At 42.9% G+C, this 17020-nt stretch overlaps 2 protein-coding genes across 4 annotated transcripts; one reads left to right on the top strand and one right to left on the bottom strand.

Moving 5' to 3' along the window:
* The first annotated feature begins 269 nt into the window (after positions 1 to 269).
* On the top strand, positions 270 to 8949 carry LOC147210940 (receptor-type tyrosine-protein phosphatase eta-like). The gene is made up of 11 exons (XM_086118764.1): positions 270 to 421; positions 765 to 843; positions 5020 to 5119; positions 5350 to 5440; positions 5522 to 5595; positions 5679 to 5813; positions 6881 to 7003; positions 7139 to 7299; positions 7409 to 7544; positions 8184 to 8245; positions 8364 to 8949. Exons 2-11 carry the CDS (start codon positions 839 to 841, stop codon positions 8539 to 8541), a joined length of 1065 nt encoding a protein of 354 aa, XP_085974890.1. The 5' UTR covers positions 270 to 421; positions 765 to 838; the 3' UTR covers positions 8542 to 8949.
* Positions 8947 to 16266, bottom strand: LOC147210939 (transcriptional regulator QRICH1-like). Of its 3 annotated transcripts, none has more exons than XM_086118736.1 (12): positions 16052 to 16266; positions 14670 to 14953; positions 14507 to 14587; positions 14294 to 14431; positions 13425 to 14207; positions 12214 to 12391; positions 11983 to 12137; positions 11792 to 11906; positions 11417 to 11525; positions 11159 to 11307; positions 10980 to 11070; positions 8947 to 10105 (listed from the first exon to the last, which is right to left on the bottom strand). In XM_086118736.1, exons 2-12 carry the CDS (start codon positions 14922 to 14924, stop codon positions 9919 to 9921), a joined length of 2241 nt encoding a protein of 746 aa, XP_085974862.1. In that variant the 5' UTR covers positions 14925 to 14953; positions 16052 to 16266; the 3' UTR covers positions 8947 to 9918. The 3 variants fall into 3 exon arrangements, with proteins under 3 accessions (XP_085974862.1, XP_085974878.1, XP_085974871.1); XM_086118752.1 differs by having other exon boundaries at positions 13440 to 14207; XM_086118745.1 differs by lacking the exon at positions 16052 to 16266 and adding an exon at positions 15561 to 15612.
* Between the last annotated feature and the right edge of the window lie 754 nt (positions 16267 to 17020).

Below are 17020 nucleotides of genomic sequence, written 5' to 3'. Positions count from 1 at the left end.
ATACTGTTTTCTATTCAATGACAGAATGAAACTGATCATGAAGATTTTCATTCTGAGCACATCAGCCTACGACTATACAGTACAATAAACTGTGTCTGGAACAAATGTGCATAATTGCCTTTACCTTGGGGAAATAAGTGTTGAGAACATCAACGAATTTCCCCCAGAAGAGATGCCTTGTTTATCAAATACAAAGAATGATGAAGAATAGCCAAGGGCACGTGATATACAATAGACTACAGTGCGCCTCTTCATTTCGTAACAGCTCCAGTCTCCACCCTGTGGCTCCACCCTTCTCACCGCTTGCCTTGGACTCCAGGCCACCGTGGGAAAATTATTAAAAACAGACGCAAAACACGATGCTGGTTTGTCTTGGATCTGCAGCACACTAGAAAGCCTCAGGAACACATTGTTCTCAAAGGTAAATCTATATTCTATACATACCGCATGAAACCAGTAATCCATGGAACTGTGCCCGTGTTGGAGTGTTTGGGGTTAGAAACTTGTTGGAGCAGGTTTTTCTTCTTGTTGGAGCCGTGTTGGAGCTTGTGCTGTATGTCGTTGGGTGCAACACAAGGCTATGCTAGACATGAGGAGCTAGACCTCATATGCTCTCTTTTAAATCAGCACAATTGAATACATGGACACACATTGAGGAGAAAGACTGGGAAACAGGAACTGTACAGTACAGTCACTGCTTCCAGTTCTTATTTCATCATACGGCAATTTAGTGTACGTTCTGAAATGTTTTTTCTTTTTTACAGCATCAAGACTGAGCCTGGTAATGATCATTCTTCAATATCCTGCTTGAATTAGTGCTCCGCATTAAAGAAGAGACATGAGGTCAGGCCTGTAAAATTTCACTCCATCGTTTTCAGAAAATGCTTGAAAGATCAGTTTTCCCCTATTGTCAGTAAAATCACACACACGCACGCACGCATGCAGTACACATTCAGAATAGACTTGTCGACACATGAACTGAAAATGTGCTGCGGTCCTAGCAAACCAAAGTTGAACTTTTCTTGGCCCTCATTCTAAAAGGCATGTTTGGTACAAACACAACCCTGCTGGCCAACAACATACCCACAAAGTAGGTGACGAAGCATGATGGCGGAAGGATCATGCTTCAGGGCTATTTGTTTTAAACGGGAACTGGAGCGTTAGTCAAAGTGGAAGGGCAATTCCAAATAGTAGTCAGCATTACCGTGAAAGCTCTTCCGGCTCCGGCCTTCCTGTGTGGACTGTGCACGTGCGTTTTCCCCGTGCCTGTGTGGGTTTTCTCCGGATACTCCGGTTTCCTCCCACATTCCAAAAACATGCACCATAGGTTAATGCAGTGGTTCTCAATTATTTTCTGTCATGCCCCCCCCTAGGAAGAGGAAAACATCTCGCGCCCCCCCCTGCCCCTGCACGACTATAAATAGTATCATTTGTCTATAAAATTATAAAAGAACATCTTTGCATAACATTGTATCCTTATTAACGTATAAGAGAATAAAAAACAAAGAAATACGGATCAACTTACAACAAAGAATAGCTTTAGTAACCGGAACAGAAAAGATTTGTGAAGAAGTGCATCTGAAATTCAAAAATTACATTAAATCCTTAATTTAACTATAAATATTTTTTGGCTGACCATGTCAAACCAGACAAAGACTGAAAAATAAAATTACCTAAAATCAATAACTAATAATGCATTCAAACTAATCACCAACATTATCTCAGGAGAACAATATTTTTAAAAAACTTTCACCAGCAAAACAAAAATATATAAAAGTATTTGTGCTTTTTTTTTTTTTTTAATCAAAGATGATGTCTGGATTAATGGCTACAATGAGCACGTTTTGCAATGCACAGCTTTTCGAAGCGAGGTTTGAAGCATGACACAGCAACTCTCGGCTCCTGCTCAATGTGTAGCTGGGACTTGTATTTCAGTTTACTGAAGTAGCAGTCACAAAGCGGCATGATTGTTGGCAATATTCGGCACGTTTTCGCTGGACAAAATCTCGAGCAGTTTATCAGCGTGATTGGGGTGTAATGTCTTTAAGTGGCGCTTTAATTTATTTAGCTTCATGCTGTCCGCAACCAACATTTGTAGACACAGTACAGTAAATATTCCCATCCCCGGAATTCTACGGAAAGGAATATCCTTCACCTGGAATAAAAACCTATGCATTAACATTTTGACTACGATATTACATGTTACCGGAGGTTGCGTAAGCGGAAATTCCACTACCCGTAACCCGGATGGAGGTGTAATGCCGCGGGAGCTTATATACACGCAACGCCCACCCGATGCGACGGAAAAGACAACGCTGAAACACGTTTTCACTTTGCGTTTCTAAGATTCTAAACGACGACATGCAAGTGAGTTTTTATTGCCGTGCGTTTTACTGTAATTGTGAATGATTTTAACTTTATTCACTTACGTCCTGTAGAACGCGGCACTAGCTTAAAAGCAGCACCCACTCGACACGACCGAAGAAACGTGTTCGCTTCGCCGTTTTCATTCATCAGATTCGAAACGAAGACGTGTAAGCGACTTTTTATTGGCGTGCGTTTTACTGTAATTGCGAAAGATTTTAACTTTATTCACTTACGTCGTGTAGATCATCGCATCGAAACGTAGAAGAACTGTAACAACTGGAGCGGAGCGAGTGAAATGCATCCGTTTGACAAGGCTGGACACAAAGTTAAAAAGATCCAGCAGACACTTGGAGTCGGAAAGACGCAAATCTACGAAACTTTAAACAACAAGGCATCGATTCAACTCCTGATGACAAGCCACCATCCAGCAAGGAAGCAATGCAAATGGCAACAAAAATCCTTCAGTATGCACAAGAATTACCAGACATTGGTGATCAACGGGACAGTTACTTGCAACTAGCAAGAAAACTGTATGACACGCAGGCAAACATTGTCATAAACCAAAGAATCCATCCAACAAAACAATCCAAAATACATATTTTTTTCCCAAGACAGAAAAAAAATAAACATTAAAATACTGTATGTATTTTACTGTTGTGATTTTTTTTTGGATACACCTGTATTGCAGTTTTTGTTATATAAACAGTTTTTGGACAGTATATTTTTGTATTTTATTGATTGTGTTGTTACACGTGCATTTTGTCAACATACTTGCAGGTTCATAAAGGACATGTACCATGCTCATTTCCCAAATGAGGAATTTCTGTTATCAGGACAAATTGGACAGCGCAAACACGAGTCCGTACTAGAGAATATTTACTGTAAACTCACCGATCTTTCCTCGTCAGCCACCGTAGTCACAGTGAAGCCAAGTGCGACATACGCCTCGTCTTATTTCCTCCCTTAGAATGCTCCCTGCGCAAACTCTGCCAATGAGAGCGCCACTGCCCCCTAACGTATTGGAGGTGCAACTGCACGTTATATTAGGACAGTAAAAAAATAAAAAAGCATGTTCCCCGAGGTCAAACGCGCAGTGGCGGTTCTGGGGGGGGGGGCAACGGGGGCCAGTGCTCCTGTAGCACCGATTCTGGCCCCCCCCTCCGAGCGTAGATTACGCAGTCGCGCCGAGTAGCCGACGCGAAAGGTGGAAACAAAGTGCGTGATTTAACATTCTAGTCGGACCCTTTAGTGCGCTGCGCCACTTAAAAATGAGCGGTAAAATGAGAAGCAGTCCGCAGAGAAGGAAATTACCACGACACGAGTGCTATTTGCGTGTGTGTGTGTAACTTTTTTAGTCTCCCTTTTTATTTTTATTTAACAGGATCAATATATAAGCCTTTTAAAATTTGGATAATTATATGCATGTAAAACATCTAGCTTCAGTGTATTTGCAATTTTTGTCCCCGGCAGGCTGGTACCATATCATCCCCTGGCTTGAATATTCTTAACAGATGGACACGGCGTATTGTTACGCTTGCAGACATTTTAGCCCTCCTAATACTGTTTTTTTTTCTCCATCACTGTAATGTTATGACTACAATTTCAAAGTCTGAAGAAAAAAAAAGTCAAATAAGATTTCGAATCTGTCTTTTTAGCCCTGGGTTGAATGTGCCCCCCCCCCCCCCCCATCAAAACCCCTGGCCCCAGCCCGGCCCCCAGTGAAATTGATCCAGAACCGCCACTGCAAACGCGCCCCCCTTGACGGAGCCTCGCACCCCCCCCAGGGGGGCCCGCCCCACTATTTGAGAAACACTGGGTTAATGGAGCGCTCGAAATAATCCCTAGATGTGACTGTGAATGCGAATGGTTGTTCGTCTATGTGTGCCCTGCGATTGGCTGGCAACCAGTTCAGAGTATACCCTCGCCTATTGCCCGATGATGGCTGGGATAGGCTCTAGCATGCCCGTGACCCTTGTGAGGATAAGATTGGGAAATGGATGGATGGAAGGAGTATTTGTCAAGTGACATAAAAAAAAAATGTCACTTCGTATTGTGTCATAAAGTGATGTAAACTACACTTCTCAAACAACAGGTTGACCTTCTTTCTTCTGTATGGCGGTACAGCAATACCAAAATACATTGAATCCCAAGAGCTCATGTATGATATTAATTGACAAAAAAACATTGATATAGTTGTAGTTAATTTCAGTTAGTTTTATAATTCTAAGATGTACCTTCAGTTAGTGTTGATTTTTTTTTTTATAAAGCACTTTCATTTTTATTTGATTATTAGGTTTTCTCAATTTTAGGCTGTTATCGCATTAATTTTCATGAACTATAATCACTTTTGTGCCGACTCGCATTTAAAATGAGATTAGATGTGATTGCTTAATTCTTAAAACAGACACATCCCCTCTGCTTGTAGCAGGTGTGTGCATTTGTTCAACCGCATATTTACTTCCACCCTCAAAAACATTTTTTAAAAAGTCATATAATTGAGTTGTGCAGGCAATAGGTAAAATGAGTGATTTTTTTGCAATGATTTATCTTGGTCACATTTTTTATATATAAAAAAAACTACATTTATGCAAGGGTGTGTAGACTTTTGATCGCTGTAAATGTGAAGATATTAATGACGGGTTTGTTTTGCAGAGTGCAGACCGCCTCAAGAGCAGAGATCCTGAGAGAGTTTGAGTGTACATGTCAGGCCCTCTCTGCTTGTGACAACAGAGGCTATAAGCATGAATTTGAGGTAAGAACATTTGTTTCATATTTCCGAGTAAGAATACCTTTGCTTTGGCAAAGGTCAAATTTTATTTTGTTTCAGTCACACCCATTTGCTTCTTTTAGGAATGCTCTATAAGTAACACATTTGAACGGATGTGATTATTTGATCAATTAAGTTCAAGCATGAAAACTATAAATATTAAACATTTCCATCGACTGGACTCAAACAAAAATCTCATTGATATCTTTGTAAAGGAGCTGAAAGATGTTGGTAAAGAGCTTCCAACCAGGACGGCGGACTTGGAGGCTAACAGAGAAAAGAACCGATACCCGTACATCTTGCCATGTAAGTGCTGAACACCATTTTTTATAGTTTGTTTAGCAGTGTTTAGGTCTTTCTTTCTGTCAGCCACGGTTTTGCCTACAGATGACCACTGCCGTGTGAGGCTGTCCATTCAAAACTTCCCCAACTCTGACTACATTAACGCCAATTTTGTCCCCGTAAGAGTTCATTCACACTCGCCTAAAAGAATATGATAGCGTGGTTTACACAGACGCACGGGTGTCTCCACATTTGCGTGCAGGGTGGAGGATCTGAGAGAGACTTCATCTGCACCCAGGCTCCCATGCGCAACACCATGGAGGATTTCTGGAGAATGGTTTGGGAGCAGAATGTCAGGATAATCGTCATGGTGACAGCGCTGCGAGACAGGGACTTGGTGAGACACTCTCCGACGGCGTTGACGTGTGTGTATCAAGATCTCCGTTTACAATAAATACATTCCTAAACATTGTGGCGGGCAGTGAGTTTCGGACCTGGGTCATTTAGTGACCTAATCCACTCTTAATAACACCATCACGTTTAAACAATAAAATAATGTACAAAAATGAATATAACTTTGTGGCATTACAGAATAGAAAGAGATATTTTGCATATGTGAGGCTAACTAAAGCAAGAAACAAACAACTCCAAACCTCTACACTACAATATAGCAGGTCACAAACAATATACTGTATATCAATATGAAACCTTCCAATAAAATACATCTTACACGAGATGCTGATGCAAGTGCGGCAAACCTTCTTTTCTCCTGCCTGTCTGTAACCTAGCTGGTCCACATACACTACATACGAGGCTGGGCACTTGGTCGAAAGTTGATCTTGATTTACATTTTGACTTCTCTTCATCTTAAAAATATGACACCCCAGTCGAAGTTTACAGTCAAACTAAACGGACAACAAAATCACACACATTGTACATAAGACATGATTTGTTTTTAAAGTAATCACCAGTGCTAAAATCAATGTACAGTACATCCCACTGACATGCTAACGGGATATTAGCATCGACTTGGAGAGTGATAGTCCTTCAAATAACAACTATTCACACACAGACACTATAGGAATACAGACATATAGGTAGGATAACAATCATCTAAGGCGCCCAATCTGTTGAAAAATGAGTTCGATTAATAGAGCTCAGTAATAACTTCTTATCACATTTTAAGAGTACAGTAATCCCTTGTTTATCACGGGGGGTACGTTCCAAAAAGAGCCCGTGATAAATGAAATCTGTAAAGTAGCCTTTTTTTTTAAATATACAATTATCAAGTGTCCTTTCCCTTGTACCAAATACATGTGAATATATGCATATATATTTCTTTAAAGCTACAGTACATGTTGACTTTTTGTCCAGACAGTATACATCATCTATCACTCTGGCAAGCTTAACATACATATACTTTCATGTAATGTATAATCAAGTCAACTGTTTCTATGGGTGCAGGTACTATGTGATGAGTATTGGTCTCTGGAACCAGGAACAGTTTATCACGGACCATTCCAAGTAACGACAATGGCTCGGAAACAAGGGCCAGACTATTTTATGTCCACCATTAACCTCAGACAGGTTAGAAACAATTTGTCTTCCCAATTGCCACTTTTAAATTACCAGCTGTTAACTGAGGTGCATGCCTTTCGCATAGGTTATAACGCAAACTGTCTATGTTCATTAAAGCAGGGTGCTGTTTTTTTCTATTTTTAGAGAGACTGTCCAACAGATCATAACATAACACACTACCACTATCCATCCTGGCCGGACCGGGGCATCCCCAGAGACCCATCCTCACTCTGTGCCTTTACAGATCACGTGCGGCAGCATTTGGACGCCATTCCACGTTTGGGTCCAGCTGTTGTGCACTGCAGGTCTGACCTCTGGCAATATCATCATGCTGGCAGCATGATGAACTGCCGTGCCATCCAGAGGCTTTTTACTTATTCACCGTTTACAATCCATCTGTGCTGTGTATATCAGTGCAGGTGTAGGCCGATCGGGGACCTTCGTCACGCTGATGTGGATGATGCAGCTGTGCGTGAGGGGCATCCGGCCCAATATACGAGCTGCTGTGGCTGATTTACGACTACATCGAATGGGGATGGTTCAGATACTGGTAAACCCACAGGCGGGGGGGAAAAAAAATCACAAAACGATCTGATATGTAGTCACACAGTTGCTGCCGAAAAGATCAAAGGCAAAGTGTGCAAAAATGAAGATGCATTTAAATATTTGTTTATATTGACAAGTGGAAGTTTGGTACCTGGTTCTTCAGTCGGAACTTACCTAACCTAATCCCCCTCTTAGTACCACCACTATAAGTGGAGCACAATCAATATTGATCTCAAAACGTGACAACAATTGAATAAAATACATCACACAGTAGCCAGAGATGCTTATTTTCAAATGTATTATTGGGTGCAAAGTGTTTTGCTAGTCCTACTTGGCTTACTCTAACGAACCAACGAGAGGATGGAAAAATTTAATTGTGAGGAGAATTTGAAATCTGATTGTTAAGAAACAGTCCCATTGCTATATTTTACATGGGCTAACATGGCAACATATAAAGGCTGAAATCTGATTGGACAAGAAAAAAATAAATCTTGCATCCACAGATACGACCAAGAGAAATGTTGTAAAATATAAATTGATTTTTAGGAATAAATTTACCAATTTATGATGACTAATTGGTTGATTGAAGGGGGATTGGAGGGTTGTTAAAATGTTAATCGTCTCTTGTCTCTTTACGTATTAGGAGCAGTACATATTCGTTCACCAGTGTCTGCTGTACTGGCTGAGTGGTGGCAAGTCATCTTGGTGAGCAAACAGAAGCAGTACTTGAGCCATGAGTAGCAAACGTATTCAAATTATGTTTCTTCCCTGGAATATGAGTTGACATTTGATGACCGTTTACCTTATTCTGAATTTTGAACAGCTTAACCCACTTACAACACACAAACCGAGAGCTGAGGAGGAGAAAGCGCCATCATAGACGGAAATCTCCGCCGGGCCAAGCACAGAGCACATTGCAACAGATTTTACAACCCAGGAAGCTACTGCAGAGAATGCTACCCTCTTCATCACAGCTGAATCCAGGCCCGCATGCCTTTTGACCTCGCAAGGGCTAAGGGGCCATTGACTGAAAGGGGCCCTGTTAATTTTTCTTTTAATCTATTTTTGTCTTAAACATTGGAAGGCCCTAAATCCCGGATGGTACCCCTGCCCACAGGCAAATCATGTTTATAGTTCCATTTTGGGAAAATATAGCTACACACAATGCAGCAACTGCACTCCTGCTCTATCACATGAAAACCAAAGCAACCTGTCACCAGGCAAGAGAAAATCACAAACCCGAAAGGCAGGACAAACCTGTTTCTAAATGCTGGACTACTTTCAAGCGAACAATGCGGCTCGGACCACGCATTCGTCTGTCACAAAAGTTTGCTGCTGGTCTTTCTTGTATGTCGTCAGCTTTATACTGTGACTTTTTTCTCTCAATTAAATTTTGTATTGAAAAATCATTGTGCAGTGTTTTATTATTACACAATGCAGGCTAGTAGTACTTAAGGATGCAGGTGTAGAACTGACACTGGACTTTACTAGAAAGGCAAAAACATGATATAGCAGCTGTACAAAAAAAGTTCATGTTTCAAAACACCCCCAGGCACAGCCAGTCTTGATACATGGAGTAGAGTATTATACACTATAGAACATTAAGGGCTTGTGTCACTTGTTTGAGTCTTCCAACTCATATATTAAGCTGTGAATTAAAAAAACAAATTAATAAATTGCAGAATCATTTTAGGCTTGGTGATGTATTGAAGTACGGGCGACCCGGGACTGCTCCTGCTGCCACCTGTCCATGGTGTGGCGAGTGTTCAGAAACGTTTCTATTCCATTTGGGGGGTTGGGGAGGGGGGTCAACAGTCAATGACATCAACTGCTGTAGCGCAACTGGCATCCCCTAAGTTCCAAGTCCTTGTGTGAACAGACCCAAAAGCGGGGAAAAAACAACAAAGACGTCACACCACACCTAGCCTCATTACGGCCAAGATGTTCATTGAAGACAGATGGAAGGAGGACGTCCATGAGAATTAGCAAAGAAATATATTACGGTTTTGTTTCTGGACAGCATATAAAGAACCGAGAGAGAGTAATGATTTAAAAAACACAAAAGAAAGAGCCACAGTTAAAATAAGGTACAAATGATAGCAGAGAGATCAGGTACAATCATTCTTTGGCCAAAAAAAAAAAAGGAACAAAATAGAGTAGTTCAATAATTCCTTTGAATAAGACAAAGAATTGCCTGCATTGATTGTATGTACATTTCACATGTACAAGGATAGTGTGTATCCAGACATAATAATATGAACAGATACATACCCAGGAGAGTACGTGAGAGAATCGAGAACTACTACTAAGTGAGCATTCAAAGGCCGGGTGAAGAAAAGGAAGCAGTCTTGTTCATGTGGCTTTTTCCTTCGGTCCAATTAGTGCGCACTCTCTGACATGTTGATGGTCTCTTGGATTTCACGGACAACAAGGATACGGGTCAGCATCTGCTCCAACTCCTCTTTTGGGATAGGCTGAGTGGAGTACCAGATGGGGCTGTTTGGAGCCACAACGGGCTCCGGAGTCAAGTAGAAGGTGTCGTTACGTCCTTTGGCGCTCTGCGGACTGAAGACAAATACATTGGGACGATTACACGAGGCATCTGTTAATGGCTATTGGGTCTGTAGAACATGCTCATTAAATGTTGCTTGATATTGCTCTACCAATCCAAATTTTCCAAAGTCTTATTCAGATAAACACATTATTGTTTCATGACAAAAAAAAAACATACTGTACTGATTGATGTTTGAGGATTGCAGTCAAGTCAAATTGATTTATACATCCCTTAACCATAGAACAGTCTCAAAGGGCTTCACAGCCCCACAGTTGACAAATAAAAGGCATCCCTTGATCTGGCAAATGCAGCCAACCTGTCAGCTTCCAGAATATGGTAGGTCTATGGAAAGTTCTACATCCGAAAACTGTGATTGATCTAGACCTGAATTTATGTGCACATGTATTTGCAGTGGCCAAATCATACTCTGAAAATGTTGATGAAGGCTGCAATATTTTGTATTTTAATGACATTGTAAGCCTTTTCTCTTAATACGCCTCATAGAGAAAGAAAGAGCATGTTGTTTACTGCACAAAGATGGTGATCAATTGACAAAATGTATGCGCACATTGTATAAGCATAACAAAATCATACCATAAAATCTGAGAAAGAAAGCCGCAATATTTTCTATTTTATTAATATCATAAGTGCTTTTATAAGGGCACACTATCAAGGGCCATCCTCTGACATTTGTTTTCTTTAGGTGGGTTGCAAAAGATCAATGGCATTTGGTATGGTCACAAATTAAAAACCGATCTCAACACACCACTGCATTAAGGTCGAGAAATATTTTGGGGGGTTTTAAGGGGATTACATTGCATTGACTAGTTCCCATTTCGATTTAAAAACAAGTCACTAATGTATTGTTTTGAATGTATTCTTTACCATTTGAAGAGGTAGAAATCATACAGCTTGATGGGGCATCGCAGAGGATTTTCCGGGTCCTCAAGCTGCTCTGAGTACATGTCATCTGTGACTGAACAAACAGTTAGACTCTTATTAGCCTTTAAACGCAAGGCTTGATTGAGGGTGTGTAACCGATCTGTGAACTGTTAATGTCTTACCTTTCTGGCCAATGAATCTTTCTGTTGTTTTCAGATATCGGATGCTGGTGCTCTTATCTTTGGGATTACTTGGGCTTTTCCTGGTGTGTCTCAGAACTTTGGAAAAGGCAACCTTTAGATGCTGATCAATTGTCTTCAAATGAAAATACCTGTTTAAAATTTTTAAATGATGGTCATACACAAAGAATGACTCGACTTCTGTATGTGTGTGTGTGTGTGTGTGTGCGCGCGTGTGTCTGTCATGACATGACAACTCACTTTGTGTTGAAGAACATCAGTGTTGTAAGCAACGTGGATGGGGAATGAGCCCCAAGTTGTTTACATTCCCATAGCATCTCCTCAGTCACATGACTGGGGAGTATATAGCCTGGACGGGAATATGAATAGAATTATGGTTAAATGGATATACAGCAGGTATGTAGTTACAACACAAAAAATGGAAAGAGTAGAGTCATTGAGGAATTGCTTGGTTACAGATTCACATAGATTTAAATAATAACCCCAAAGTTGTTTGTACATTTACTATTTCATACTGCATCCCAAGAGGGAAAAAAAAAAGGTGAAATTAAGTTTTAGGTTAATAACACAAAGACCCACTGTAAATTTGAATATGGTACACATTTTTGTTCTCACCGAGCGGATGGATAGACGGCGTCCAGGGTTGGAGAATCAGGTGCAAACTTTGAGCAAAGCGAGTGTAATACTGGTCTGAAAAGATGTCATCCACGCGACCATTATCAAACAGATACTGCAAGATGAGAGCATGGATTTAACCGCGGTCCACACAAACACAGAGGCGGCAAATGTATTTTAAGGGAGCCTACCTTTTGTATGCACAGAAAAACATAGTAAAGGACGTCCGCTTCATAGGGCTCCCCTTCCAGGCCGCGGGCATCTGTGGTCATTAGAGAAAGACCCATGCAGAGCTCAGCCACAGCACACGACACTAAGTCCTCCTGGTAGCGTAGCGCCTGCCGTCCTATAACACACAGGCAACTCACTTAACTGATGGAAAGGCAGACCAATACGTGTCATTAACGGGGACAAGAACTTACGGCCAATTGGAGCCAGTTTATGTTGATCAGATTTGTCCATCTCTGCATTTTTCCGCTGAGCCCAAGCGCACCACACATCCAGCCCCTCATCTGGTTTGAGAGTGGCGGGGAGCAGAAGCTCCTGAATTTGCACTTGCTGCTGGCCTTGTCCGTCAACTTCTGTAACAACTGCTTGAGCCTGCAGATATGGTATGTTGACAAACAGTTCCCCAGTTTATGCCAAGAAATGTCACTCTTGCGTTTATATCGTGGAAATAAAAAGTCAACACACCCCTGCTCGTATGTTCAAAATTTTCCCCAGAATTAATTGCAAATACAGTTCAGATGTTCTAGTAGGCTTTTCCTGATAGTTAGTGGTTTTCTTCTTCGCAGAAGCCTGAAGGTTTTGTGCCAGCGCTGATTGCTATTTCAAGCTGTTCATAACACATTTTTTCCAAGGGTGTTTGAGAGCTATTGTTTCATTTTGACCACATTTTTAAATCCATCCATCCATCTTCTACCGCTTATCAGGGGCCGGGTCGCGGGGGCAACAGCTTTAGCAGGGAAGCCCAGACTTCCCTCTCCCTAGCTACTTCTTCCAGCTCTCCCCGGGGGATCCCGAGGCGTTCCCAGGCCAGCTGGGTGACATAGTCTCTCCAGCGTGTCCTGGGTCTTCCTCGGGGTCTCCTCCCGGTGGGACATGCCCGGAACACCTCACCAGGGAGGCGTTCAGGAGGCATCCGAATCAGATGCCCAAGCCACCTCATCTGGCTCCTCTCGATGTGGAGGAGAAGCGGCTCGACTCTGAGCCCCTCCCGGATGACCGAGCTTCTCACCTTATCTCTAAGGGAGAGCCTGGACACCCTGCGGAGAAAACTCATTTCGGCCGCTTGTATCCGGGATCTCGTTCTTTCGGTCACGACCCATAGCTCGTGACATTTTTAAATGTTTCTTTTAATGTTTTGTGCAAACACAACACTGCCCAGCTCGAAAAAAAACCACCACCATAGCTAAAATGAAGTGTGGTGGTGGCAATATCATGCGTTGGGGCTGCTTTTTCTTCAGTTGGAACTAGGGGCCATTACAAGAGTTTGAATGTTATTGGCTAATTCTGAACACAGACAGATCCTTATATAAGAGTGTGGGCACACATTCTGGTATCACAAAACATTGTATTTGAACGGAGGTGTGCAGACTTTTCATATCTACTGCACTTGCAACGATGGTTGTACCTGTACAGGTTGTACCTGTAGCTGCTGTCCATCCTGCCCTGTTAGTCCCTGTGTGTGTAGCACTTGCTGCTGCGGGTCCCAGATGAGTGACTGCGTAGTATTGGAGTAGCCCTGCACTGCGACTGGGATGTGGATATTTCCATTCATCAGCTGAGCAGGGAAGAGTGTGTTTGCAGCCAACGTGTGCACCACTTCTTCTTGTCCCCCCATTCCTGTGGTGCTTGTTATGCTGGAAACGGCCTGAGCTGTCTGACTTTGACTGGAAGAGTTTTTCAACTTGTCGTTTTCCACAGCGACTTGTGTGGGCATAGTAGTCATGGTTGTAGCATTGCTCCCGGCGACCTGCACAGTTCCATAGGCTTCCTGGGGGATGGCGATGTGTGTGACCTGCTCCCGACCTCCGGCCCCAGCAGGGGCAGAATAGACAGGAATGGTCCAGGTCTCCCCTGTGGGACTGGTGATGGTGCCCGTAGCACTGTAAAGGTGGGAGCTGTCCACTGTTAGGAGGTCTGGCCGCAGGGAGACATAACTCTGCTGCTGACCCTGTCCTTGTGGAATAGCCAAGACTGTCGCCACTTGCTGACCAGGTAGGGCGTAAGACACCGTGATGGGCATGTCCACCTTCCGTTTCTTGGCAGGCTGGAGGACACCTGCGCCTTGGGATGTGCTTCCCGGAGCCCTCCTCTCGATGCTCTCCTGTTGCTGAGTGGGGGAGAGGGCCCCCACTGTTTGAATTTGGATCTGTTGTCCTCCGGCAACAGCCGCCACCAACTGGGCTTGGAGCTAACACAAAGAAACACATTTCATCTGCTGAATGCCAAATGTAATTGCCAATGCCACGTCAGGGGTGTGTTTGTAAACGTTCATACTTGTTGTTGCTGCTCCTCAGTGAGATCCCCTGGCTGAATCAGCTGTGCTGTTGTCACACCTTGAAGCTGCTGATGGGATCCAGAGGGCACTTGGAGGACCTGACCTAGCATGTGACCTGGCTGCTGGCCAATCTGCACCTGATGCAGGGATAGCGTAATGACAGCAATATAACAACATTGAAAGTGATGCAAGAAAAGAGAAAATGGACCAACCTGTATAATTTGTTGATCGTCATTCTCCTGCTGAGCTGTCGACTCTTGGATCTGCTGCTGCGGCTGAACTTGCACCTGAACCTGCACAAAAAACAGACATCTCAGTTCTGATGGCGCCAGCTCCCACATCAGGTTCAAATCAATGTGTAGCATTTAGTCTTACCGGACAAGCCAGTTCCAGAAGCGAGCCTGCTACTTCAGTGCTGTCTGTGTAAATGCAATTGGCATCTTGCTGGTACACCATGGTTGTGGTGGTGGTTGTAACATCTTCACTTTGCTGGCTGAACTCCTGCAGTGCATCTGGACCCTTACTGGCCAAGGACTCGAGGAACTCCTTCATACGATGCTGGGGGATACTCCGAGCTTTCTGACGGACAAGCTCCTCATAGGAGCTTGTGCCATCCAGGGAATTATTCATGGTTGCCCACACTTTTTATAAAAGAGAAGCTGTGGAAAGATTGAGAATAAAAACCATCTTTATTGGCCAAATATGTTAACGATCTTTTTCCCAATATAAGCTCCAGTTTAAATCCACGTGAGTCATTGATAGTTAGATCGATGAGGTAGCTAACGACCTAAATAGGAAATGGCTTAATGTTAACAAACATTAATGCCCGCATGATCAGAATCAGTTGAAGTGGCCAATCACACACAAGGCACTGGAGTCACTCTATCAACGTTGACAAACTAACAAAATATGCATTGAACACATACAACATCTTGGACATACAAAGCCTGTTTCAGAAAGGTTCCAGGATTGGACTTATTTCAAACCCAAACTAACAGTTTTCCCATTGAATGTGGGACATAAGATCATGGACACTGGGATATCCTGCGACAGTTGTTTTGTTCAGTCCGTGAGCCAAGAGTGAGAAGACAACTCATGGCTCCTATGCCTTGAGCGTCCTTACCGATTCTAAATTTGAAAGTGACGGCCGTAAAGAGGGACAACAATGCTTACTTCGCAATGCCAAAAAATCAAGACAAATCAAATTAGACTGGAATCTAGAACCTCAACTCGGACAAAATGTGACACTGTGATCATCGACTCAACTGCAGTTGCTGTCGGGTATGCAGCCTTGCTGTCTTGCGCCTTCTCACAAGATCGTAGGAGAACACGAAAGGGTTAATTCAGGGTGCCCGTAGTCGAGCTGGGGACAAAAGCGCGCTCACTTTCCAAATCCGGCACAGCAGCCACGGAAATAAACGTTTACTAGCCCGCTGTACTGAGCAGTTATTTCTCACTGCTTGATAGGACACATTCGAGCTCTATGTATTATATTATTGTAACTGATTACACAACACGCCAGTTTAGCCATCCGTACGGCTAACTAGCCGCATGTTGTTTGCTTCACAGCCACATATGGCTCATGTAGCGAGGGCAATCGTTCACAGTAGCAGCCCGTCTGCATCTGGCTCCTCGTACGGGGGACAGTCTGAAGGTAGCGCGACATCTAGATGTTTGTGACGACATGCCAATGAGTGTTTTTCTGTTAGCGGCCCCGTTAACAGGCAAAGGCTTGCAGACCCGATAACATTAGCTACCTCTCTTCCTCAACGGTGCCGAGTCTCGGGCCGCCCACTTCTCTAGCCTCGAAACGGCGCCTTTTTTTCTTCAAGGAAGCAAATGTTTTCTGTGGTGTCTCCCTATGGCGGTTCGGCGTCTTCTTTTTTTATAATTTGTTTAAAGCTGAAGGCAGATTTTCCCCCTTTTTCTTGACTACTTATATTTCGCTGGGCGCCATTTTACAACAGCACCTCCAGACCAATGGGCACGCGAAGTGTAAACCCGGCCTGCTCTCGCGGGATTACGAAGGCATGTTCTCGCAGGAATTGGCGCCGAGCGAGCATTCATTAAAGACGCCACACGCTGACTTGGGCGGCACAAAGAAAAGGCTAGATAGCGGTCTACCTTAAAAGATTGATCATCCAGACAGTTGTTCGTAGTGGTTCACAGGCATCTCAAGGTTTTAAGGTCGTCTCATCGAGATACTAGCACAATTCGAGTGGTTCTTGCCAAGGTCCGGGCAATGAAGGGTGCATTCCCAGTTCCACCAGTGCGGGGAAGTTTTTTGTCGCTTAATTTTTTTCTAATTTTATTTTATGAATGGCATTGCAACAACGCAAACAGAAAACGACACGACAAAAACAATTAAAGAGGTCCAAGAGGAACAAAGTGCCTGGGTAGCAGCAGCCGGTCTAATTTCATACAAATATCTTGTCAATTTCCTTTTCCACTAATGTTCAGATGTAGTTCTTGCAGTCTCAGTCTGTGGTTTTATTTTTCCATTTGAAATATTTCTTCAATTGATGGCTATCCTCTGGTTCTTGCGTTTAGATGTTGTGCTTTTGCTTGAGTGAAGTTCAGAGTTGCCTTGTGTATGAAACGTGCCATACAAATAAATATGCCTTGCCTTTGATGGAATGAATTCTTTAATCGAATTCCCTTTTTTGTTTGTCTTTTTTTTTCTTTCGTAGCAGCCATTTTACCCAAATATTCATCCCTCCAAAGAA

The sequence above is a fragment of the Hippocampus guttulatus genome, chromosome 1 (assembly GCF_054856545.1).
Source record: "Hippocampus guttulatus isolate MCC_2025c chromosome 1, RoL_Hgut_1.0, whole genome shotgun sequence".
Taxonomy (NCBI): domain Eukaryota; kingdom Metazoa; phylum Chordata; class Actinopteri; order Syngnathiformes; family Syngnathidae; genus Hippocampus; species Hippocampus guttulatus.
Note: the sequence above shows the minus strand (reverse complement) of the source record. Positions and strands in the feature narration are given on the sequence as shown.